The sequence below is a fragment of the Anthonomus grandis genome, chromosome 2 (assembly GCF_022605725.1).
Source record: "Anthonomus grandis grandis chromosome 2, icAntGran1.3, whole genome shotgun sequence".
Lineage (NCBI taxonomy): Eukaryota > Metazoa > Arthropoda > Insecta > Coleoptera > Curculionidae > Anthonomus > Anthonomus grandis.
Window position 1 is genome coordinate 28,322,172 of NC_065547.1, and position 9,990 is coordinate 28,332,161.

At 34.7% G+C, this 9,990-nt stretch overlaps 1 protein-coding gene across 3 annotated transcripts in view; it reads left to right on the forward strand.

Moving 5' to 3' along the window:
* LOC126750176 (major royal jelly protein 1-like) overlaps window positions 1-9,990 on the forward strand; it is a 31,153-nt gene that overhangs the window by 7,310 nt on the left and 13,853 nt on the right. Inside the window, exons 4-8 of one of the 3 annotated variants that reach the window (XM_050459704.1) lie at window positions 3,166-3,261; window positions 3,316-3,553; window positions 3,606-3,790; window positions 3,849-4,034; window positions 5,522-5,685. In XM_050459704.1, coding sequence (XP_050315661.1) covers window positions 3,166-3,261; window positions 3,316-3,553; window positions 3,606-3,790; window positions 3,849-4,034; window positions 5,522-5,644 — 828 coding nt within the window. In that variant the 3' untranslated portion in view covers window positions 5,645-5,685. Of the gene's footprint in view, window positions 1-3,165; window positions 3,262-3,315; window positions 3,554-3,605; window positions 3,791-3,848; window positions 4,035-5,521; window positions 5,686-9,990 lie in introns of those variants that run through there. The other 2 variants (XM_050459705.1, XM_050459706.1) reach the window with 2 other exon arrangements.

Below are 9,990 nucleotides of genomic sequence, written 5' to 3' on the forward strand. Positions count from 1 at the left end.
TAAACATTAATTCACTGGGAGTTTCACCAGTAGATAGAACTAACTGTGTTGTTAATCGCAAACTGAAAATTGTTCATTCCAAAGTTCTCCTTCGAGGGTGGAAGATAAAAGGTAAAAGTGCTCCTACTGTTCAGTCTTGCTACTTGACAATTAGCTCTTGGTGTAACTACAGCATTACATACGTGTCGGATATGATTCTGATTACAAAAATCCTAAAATGTTTTTGACGTAAAGGAACTTCGCCGATCTGATATAATTAACCGTGGAACACTATATATGGAATAGAATTAGTAAAGACACATTTTTTAAAGTATTCTAAAATATATTTTGTTTTTTTACTTTTGGTGGGTCGAAAAAAAGGCAAATTTTGTGATAATTATATTAAATAAAAATTAGATGTCTTAGATAAAAATAGTGGCCAGTTCCAGTTTTCATCAGTTCTCATCTATTTACCATATGAGATCCCCATGAATCCTACAGTTGTCGTTCCACTTTTCTCTGCTTGTATATCCATATGTGGTCAATCGAAAGGTGAATTAAATAAAAGTTATATAATGAAATCATGAGATCCGACATCGTTTCTACAGATGGTCCATATTTTTTGCTGTACTAACAAATCGAGTTGACTGTTGTTATACCTAATCCATCTTACCCAGCTTCTATTTTGCTGTAATCTGCAGTCTCTTTAGACACAACTCACAGATCTGCAGATTTAATGGTTGGTAATAACTCGTTGTTAAAGGTTCTAGGACCTCTAATTTTCACGTGTCGGTAAATGGCACTATGGTGGATTTAAGAGGACCTGTCCATTTTCTAACATTTAAGGCCAATAGTAGTCGGTCTCTTACTGTTGTACTAAAGTTGCTTCGAGTTATTTTAACCAAATCATCTACACAACCTATAGTGCTGTGTGTGTCTACCTTTGGTTCTAAGAACAGCCCGTTTGTCAGCGTGTTCCACAGAAGGCGAGATAAGACCTCTTCGTACGGCATCCATGTGTTACTCAGCTACGATTTTTTCGATAAGCAATTCACTGCTTACTAGTCTGTTTTTTAGCTTCAAGTTAATAGACCTGCATATGGTTGCTTCAGCTCTAAATCCCCTTTCGGATGCTGTTATAAAATATAAAGGGATGCTATCATCACTATTCAATCACACACCTCAGCCTTTCAATAATATATAATCTCCAGCTGCATAACTTAGTCGTCACACCTTACCGCTTTTCGGGATATACGATATTCCTTCTCTGGATATCAATTTTTATTCAGGAAAGCTCTGATCGCTGTTATTACTCATATCTTCTAATTTTGTATCTCTTGATATGCTTAATAGAAAATCTGTATCAGCTAGTACTACGTAGCTTTATTAATTCTCACGTCGAAGGAGCGAAAAAGTATGTTTGTGGCCTGTCTAAGGCTACTAAACTGGACCAATCATAATAGGCTATTAGAATATAAATAAGAAAACAAATATAATTTACCTCTACGACTTATCAAAAATATATTTTAGATTGTGGGCTAGAGGGGAAGTTTATTAAGTAGTCAAAGAGTAAAGTTAATGTACAAGGGATCCATTCTGATTATTTTAAATATGAATGATTGATTTAAATATATTGTGCAAAATTCCTGCATACTTTACAGGCTCAAGTATTCCATGCTGATTTGAAAAGGGTGGTTCAATTTAAATAAATGAAGTTTGAACTTACAATAAATTCAAAGAATGACCATATATTCAAAGTTCTGCTGTTACCATTTGCTGTAAATAGCTATCGTGACCATAAAGTTAACCAATGTACTTCAGAGTTACTTGGAAAGTTTAATTCAGTTATGAGAGTAGAAGGATTTACGAATGATATTTGCTGACAAAGGAACTACTATTAAGCAGCTTGGCTGCAGGCACCTGCCTCTCTTGACGGTGATTCCCAGTCTGTTGTTCCTACGCTGTGATATGACAGCCTATCATTTTAGACGTGAGTGTAAGATATAGGCTAGGTTATCTGTTGTTGCAGTGTGAGGAACTAGAAAACCTAGACTAGGAAGGGTTACTTTCCTTTAATAGGAAGGACCATTATAATAAGAGAGGACGGTCAGCAGTACCGACGATAGAGGTGTATATAGCAAGTAGGACTATAAGGTCTCCTTGCTAAACACTAGACATATCTTTATTACTAATATCAGGAATGACAATGATAAAGATAATCTAGTGAAATATAGTACACACCACAAGTTTTGATCGCCTATAGCTGTATATTTCAATGAAGTTAGCTTCATCAAAAAGAATTTCAGTATACATACAAATTTAGACAAAATGACTTCAATTGACTAAAAATTACAAAAAAAAATTGAATATTAAAAAAAATTACTTTAAATATCTGACCGTAATTGTGTCGAAGTGAAGTGGCTTTAAACACCTGAAAGAATATTAAGGCCTGGAATAATAATCTAATCATGATCTAATTAACTGGAATGATAGAATAATTAATGGAAATTTCATATTGACCAATTGTGTAAATTCCAACATCCGACATATATCTTCTGAAAAGAATAAAAAACTTAATGAATAAATCATAGCTAGGAAATAAATATTTTGGCTGGAGATGGGTTTTAGAGAATATTGCACACCATTCCTTATTAAAAACAACCTCTTAACTCTTTCTGGCGTATATTTGTTTTAATCTCTGGTAGGTGGTATAGTATAAGGGACTTCTTCACCAACCAGAACTGCACACGAATTGCGATCAAAATTTCTTTCACTTTACTTTTCTAAAAATTGCCTACCTCTCAATGTCTAGAATAAACAGTGATACAAGAAGTCTGAATAAAAAACAAATTAAAAAAGTCCTCAAACAAATTTGCAATGTATGTAATATATTTTATTTAATGAAATATCATAATCGTACAAACATCATAAAAAAGAAGTATTGAAGGAAATGTCCTTCAATACTTCTTTTTTATGATGGAGTGTTTAAATGCACCGTAGTTAGATCCTTTAATGCAGCTTAAATTTCAATCAAACGTAGATATAACGTATGGACATTGCATACATTGCATGAGTAGTTACTAAAAAGATAGTGCGTCACATCAAAAATAATACGTATGCCTGTACTACAAGTCATTTGAATACGATAATATGATCCTAACTGTAATATATAAATTTTTAAATTAGGCTGACGAATGTGGAAGGCTTTGGGTAATAGATGCCGGCATTCAGGGTGGTAAATTCTTATGTCCACCTCAAATCTTAGTTTTTGATCTGGAAACGGTAAATTACTTGAAACTTGTTATTCCATATCACCAAACTTTTTCAAATTTCCAGGATTCCTTACTGCATAAATACGAGCTGCCTTATGACCAACACGAAAATGTTTCAATTTATATAACACCAATGGTAGAAGTGGAAAGTATGAAGGATAACTGTAGAAAAATCTGGTTGTATGTAACTGAAACTGTTAGACCCTCAATGTTGGTCTACAGTTTGGAAAAGAACGTTTCTTGGGTTATTCAAGACGATAGTTTCAAAGCAGATCCAAACTTTATCAATCTTACCATAGATGGTGAAAAAAGCAATAATTATTAAAATTTTATTTATTTTAAACTTTATTTTAGGTGACACAACTCAAGTCAATGATGGCTTAAACTCGTTGGCTCTTAGCCCCAAGTGTGACCCTCCCGAACTAAGAAAATTGTTTTACCATGCATTTACTAACATACAGGAATCTTTTGTGTATGTGAAATATCTAAAAAATCCTGATAATTTTAAGAAACCTTATGGATCCCCTCAGTTATTTTATGTGAGTACAGTTTGTTTAAATATTGTGAAAGGATAACAATATCTTGGTTTTCGTTTAGACTTATCCAACAACAAGAGATCAGCTAAGTTCAGTGGATGCAATCGATTGTAAAGGAATGCTCTACTTCGGGTTACTCACTGACGTGCTTATTGTTAAATGGGATCCAAACACCCCATATATAAGAGAAAATTTTCATGTCATCGCCGATGATTACAAAACTATGCAGGATCCTACAGGACTTAAGGTATAGTTGCCGTCAACGATCATTCATCTGTTTTCTTAAATGTGAGCGGAATAGTCCGGCGCTTATGCACTGTATACTTTGGCAATATTAATATCTACAAACACCAATGTCTTTTATGGAGCACAACCCACGTATTTAAGCAACCAACGATTTTTACGGCAACAAGCAGTAACCCACAATTTTTCAACACTGACATTGACCGATTGAGAATTTCTTTTTGCTGTTGACTCTTTGCCTTGTAGACAAATATTTGACAATGTTTGAAATGATAAATTGCATTGACAGATTGACAATTTCTTGGCATTGATAGTTCTTTGTCTATAAGTGACATTGACTTGATTTGATTCTTGAATTGTGCAACTGTTTACTTCCACTTTTCACGGAAAAGACGCCAGGTCTCATTGGTCGTTACGCAGACATCCACGCATCTGATAGCTAACATCATACTATTGCTGTGGAAGCAAAAAATTACAATACAGTAAAGTCACTAAGTCAGACCTGTTTTTGGATTAGTAGGGACTATGGACCTAAACTTGGAGGCTAAAGGTATAAAGAGATAAATAAAGAGAAACTCGTCTTGAATATTAAAGATAATAGGCAAAACTTCGTGAACAACTAACTTCTCACTGTGACCCTGACTCAACTCATACAAGTGACACACGCCGATAATGATTCAACAAGATTGCGTACTCCAACTCTCGGACATGCAATAGGTTACCAAGAGTCTGGGGAGAGACCTATAGTAGGAGTAATGGGGAATAGGGGTAACTAGTGAGAAACTTCTCACTTGAACCGGGACTACGACTCGCGACTTTACTCACATATTGTATCTCGGCGACAATGGCCCAAATTGACTGTGGCTGCAACTAACATCGACTGTAACAACTAAGCTTTGACCGTATAGTTTTCTAGTCGTTTGTTTTCTTAGTATATTTAAAAGCGCTCTTTAAGTACATAGTTCATCAAAAAGGTATGTGAGAAAGCGTCTAAGAGCTAAGAGACAATTCCATATTTGTGGGTTGGGTTAAGTTGGGTGTAAGAGGTCCCAATTGAAATTGATTGCTTTATAACTTTAAGGGATCGATGATATCCTTGGAATTGTAGACGTGAATCTTGAATAAGAACATAATCCATCTTGATAACAGATGGCAAAGACAACAACAAAGAAGTAAGAAATGCGTAGTATGGCCGATTGCCGTAGCCAATGAGAGCTAAACGCATTGGGTAGTTGCGAGATTTTTTATTTGGTGACGATGATCGATAATCTTTCCTTTGGGATGATGGGTATGATCAGACGCTAGGATATTGTAATATCCTGTCTGTGAGATAGACGCCAAATTTAAATTATATTTGCTATTGCACTCTGTCGTAAAATGTGCTTCTACTGCTTATGAGACGTTCTCAGTATTAATTTTATAGATAATGGTAAAGAGAATTCTTGTAATATAAATAATCTTAGATTAAAAGCTTGTCTTTTGTTTTCCTAGATCCCACCATTTAAAGTCAACGGCAAAGAGACTCTATGGGCATTTGCCACAGAGTTTCAAAGATACGATAAACCTTTGGACCAAAAGGATGTCAATTTTAGACTGTTCCGAGCTGAATTGTAATTTTTACTTTTAAAATAAATGCGAAGCTATGTTAAACTTTATACGTTATTTTTTTATTTAAACATTATATTAGTTATAGGAATTTAACAAAAAATAAGCATTTCCTTATAATACTCATGGGCAGTTCTGCAAGTAAGTCACAGATACTTCTGTCCGTGCTAAAGCACATAGAATCGTTGGTATAGAGGGTCTCGGAACAAACCAGATCATCTAAAGAAAACGAAACGACATTTTAATTCAGCAGAAGGCCTGGAAGAACTTTTAAACTTTGCACTTTCAGGTTTGACCTTAATCACCAAACAGGATTGCATCAAAAATAACTAGAAAATATCTAATGAAATAACACATACAAATCATTATCAAATTAATGATTTGCCGCCAAATCACAAACCACTTGAGTCACTTTGCAGCAATGAATGCTATACCATGGACTTTCATCCCTACTGCATAACAGAAAGTTTGTAAATTGCTTAGTTTGTGTTTGTTTACCAAAAATAAGTACAACCTCAAACTAAACGGCAAACTTATACAACCCTATCAGCCTAATATTATTCATAATGAAAACTGCGTATAAGGGACAAAGACTAACATAATATCCCCTTGATTGATAATATGCATAACAGGCAGGAAAGTCTGCAGGAACAGCTTTGGATATCCTAAAAAGAATCAAATAGTCAAAGTCACTTGATAATAAAGAGGTAAAACTGACAACATTCCTAAACATAGAAGGAGGATTTATTAACGGCTTAGCTACGACACTCCTCAGTGCAGTTGTCTAAAAGAGAATTTCATCCAGTTTCTACAACTGGTTTGAGGTTAACCTAAGAAAAATCAGTTCAAACTTGGGGAAACATACAGTAATAACGACAGTGGCCCGAAGCTCTACCCAAGAAGGTATTTTTGCTCTAATATGCTGGTTAGTTCGCTTAGACAATCCCCTAACAACAATAAAATATCAAAGAATGCATTGTCTAAGCTTCGTGGACAACTTGTACTTACTAGTCAGAGGCAGGCAAACGCATGTACTATGTTTTAGGAAGAAAACAGGATTTAACAGGAAAACACTTAATAAACTGCAGTTAATAAATCCCTTGAAAACCACAAGAACTCTTTGCACAAAGAAAAGAGACCTGGAAGGACTAAAAGAACCAAAATTAAACGAAACATAAATACCACTTCAAGAAGTTAAATAGCTAGGATTCTATGTGATCATAAAATAACCTAGTTAAAAATTGATCCTATTGATGGGTGGCCTACATATCTTTTAAGCTATCAATAAAAGTAAAACTGCTCTAGGCAGATGCAGGAGACTCTGTAGAAGATGTGGTGGTTTAAGCACAAAAATTAATTTCCAGTTGTATGCAGAAAATGGTAGTAAGAGCTATGTTGCTATATGGTTTAATCGCCTGGGAAAGGAAGGTTACACAAACCACAGCATTTAGGCAATTGCAGTAGGTATCCAAAGGTTAGCATGCTTGTACATCACCGGAGTCATGCGAACAACTCCTATACCATCAAAGAAGGTGCTGCCGAAACTACTGCTAATCCATATCTTCATAGAAATAAATATAAAGGCTCAAACAATAAAAAAAGCTGTGAGGTAGAAAAAAAAGAAGATCAAGAGGTTAAGTTATTCTATGACATACTTTTACATAAGATGATTCTTCAGTTCTATTTCAACGGACATTTTGTTGTAGAAATTACAGACTGGGAGGGTAGGCCTCCAATAAAAGCAGATCTAGTTTAGGGGTCGGCATCTATAGTGAGAAAGAGAAATATTGTTATCAGCTTTGGGAATTACACACAGCATTCTAGGCAGAAGTTAGCGACATTAAAATCATCCAATGCTGTTCGATAAATATCCTGGGATGTAACACTTAACATAAATATATAGTTATATACTTGAACAATCAAGTAGTCATAAAAGCAATCAGCTCCCAAAAGATCAACTCCAGACTGTTTAAGTGTTCTAGATAGTACTGTCCTGGTCAATAACCTATCTCTAGCATGGGTACCAGGGCATGAAGGCTACCATGGTAATGAAGAAGCAGACAAGCTAGCCAGGAAAAGATTAAGCCTTCACTAAGTCACAAATTAAAAGATTTCACTTTGTGGCATTGCAGAAGAACGCTTTACGGCTAAGACCAAAAAATGGGTTAAGAGACAAGCCCGCAGCTGGTGGCTTCAGACAGCAGAACAAAGCCAAGCTGAGGGTGATAAAATCTACACGCCAAAACTTAGTAGAAATCTTTCAACCCACAACCAGAAGATAGTAGAGATAATGATCAGTCCGCTTACAGGAAAAAAAAGAAATAACAGACAATAATCTTTGCAGGGGTGATAAGAAGTAAGAAAGGTCACTATAAAGCCGTCACTATGTGGTGTCACTATAAAGCATTGCATAGGCTTAAGTTTAAGAGCTTAGAAGACCACCGCAGAACGAAGTAGATACATGCTGGAGCCACTGTCATGCCTTTAGAGTACAATCAAAAAAACGGACCTAGACAAGGAGCTATAACCCAGTTTGGTGGAGTTACAATAAATCTCCACATGTTACGGTATTCTGTATAAACTCAACTCCAGCCCCTTTGAATTTAAATTAAACTTTTCTAACCAATTCATAGATTAATTTATATTTCTCGCTGTTGCAAAAATATAATAGATAAATGACACTTTATCTTCACTAAGCAAATTATTATTTTTATACATTTTCTTTGTTTTATATATCTACAATAATAATAACTGAAAGGGCTATTAATCAATGTTCATAAAGCTACGAGGTTACAACGTTAATTACTTTTCCTAAAAAATTTACTGGATACATAATTACTTAAACAATAGAGATCATTACTAAAACGCCATAACCTGAACCTAAAGAGGGCATTTCCATGGCGATCAATTTTTGAAATACTACTAGGATGCCATCTCAACCAATTTTTTTTTCATTTTTTCAATTCATCTCATGGAAGACTTTCTGTCATGTAGTAAGGATGAAACTCTAATTAATTATTAATGCTCGAAAGTGGCTCAACTATTTACTTCACCTTTTTGGAGCATTATTGGGAGCATCATTAAGTAACTCATTAGAATAATGGTATACAGGTAATTATTTCACTAGATATTTTCCAGTTATTTTTGAGGAAGTCCGTTGGCCTGTTCTGTTTCATGATTAAGGTCAAGCAATCATCTCAATTAATTTAAAAAATCTGCTTATAAAGGTCAATGTATCGGTGTACTTCGTCTAATCAATATGTTGCTTCATTGGTTGGGCGAAGTCGGTTGAAACAACATCATGCAAAATCGTAAAATAGCATGTTAATTGGAATGAGACTGAGAGATTAGGAGAAATATCATCCAAAAAATGGTAATAAGTAAGGCATTTACATTTAAGATAGTAGCTATGGATCGATTATCTTATCATCTGGTTCATCATTATATAAACAATTATGAATCTTTTTATTATTTCTTAACTGCAGTCAAAACTCGATACTAAAAAACATCTTCTGCAGTAGTTAAGAGGCTCTATTGGAGACCTTCGTCCAATAACAATATACAGGTCATCTAAGCGATCGTGCAGGTAAGAATTTAGTTAGTCGAATGGCGATACTGATGCAAAGTTTGGTTGCAAATCCGAACTTGGTTTCAAGTTGTTTGCCTTGGATACTTAGAACTGACATGATTGTAGTAGGAACCTGCAACATTCAAACACAAGCCTCATAATAACCAAAACTTTAGTTAAAGGCTGCTAATATTCCCACCAATGACCAGAAATTAACCCTAACTGGTATTCCAAATTACAGTTAACGCTTTTAATACATGCGGCACAGCTGAACGATGGATAATGGAATGTTGTCTAATAGATATGCACAATTGTACCAATTTCATGAAGGCCTTGAACATTTAACTTTAACATTTACACTTTATCTGATGCCTAACATACAGTGTCCAAAGCTTAACTAAGATATTCAGCTCAACTAAGATATTCTGCCATCCTTAAAGTTGAATGCGCATAAACAGCCTATTTTTTTGAAATTATTTCATACGTCGACGTTCTTTGGTTGCTTCCAGATTTTCACTGGATAATCTCGTAGAGTCTTTTTGATCATGCTTGAATTTTCAGAATTTGGGATTTTATATTCTCGCCCAAGCTATACCATCATATGATCTGTTAATTTTATTATTTATCGAAGGTATTTACTCTTTAACCAAAGGATTAAAGGTAGTTTGTCTTACACATTTTCTATGGTTAACAACCCTGGTATATTCGAATTTATGTTCTAACATACTAACATATTCCAACTTAATTTTAAACAAGATAGCAATACATTACCGACGTAATATTTAAA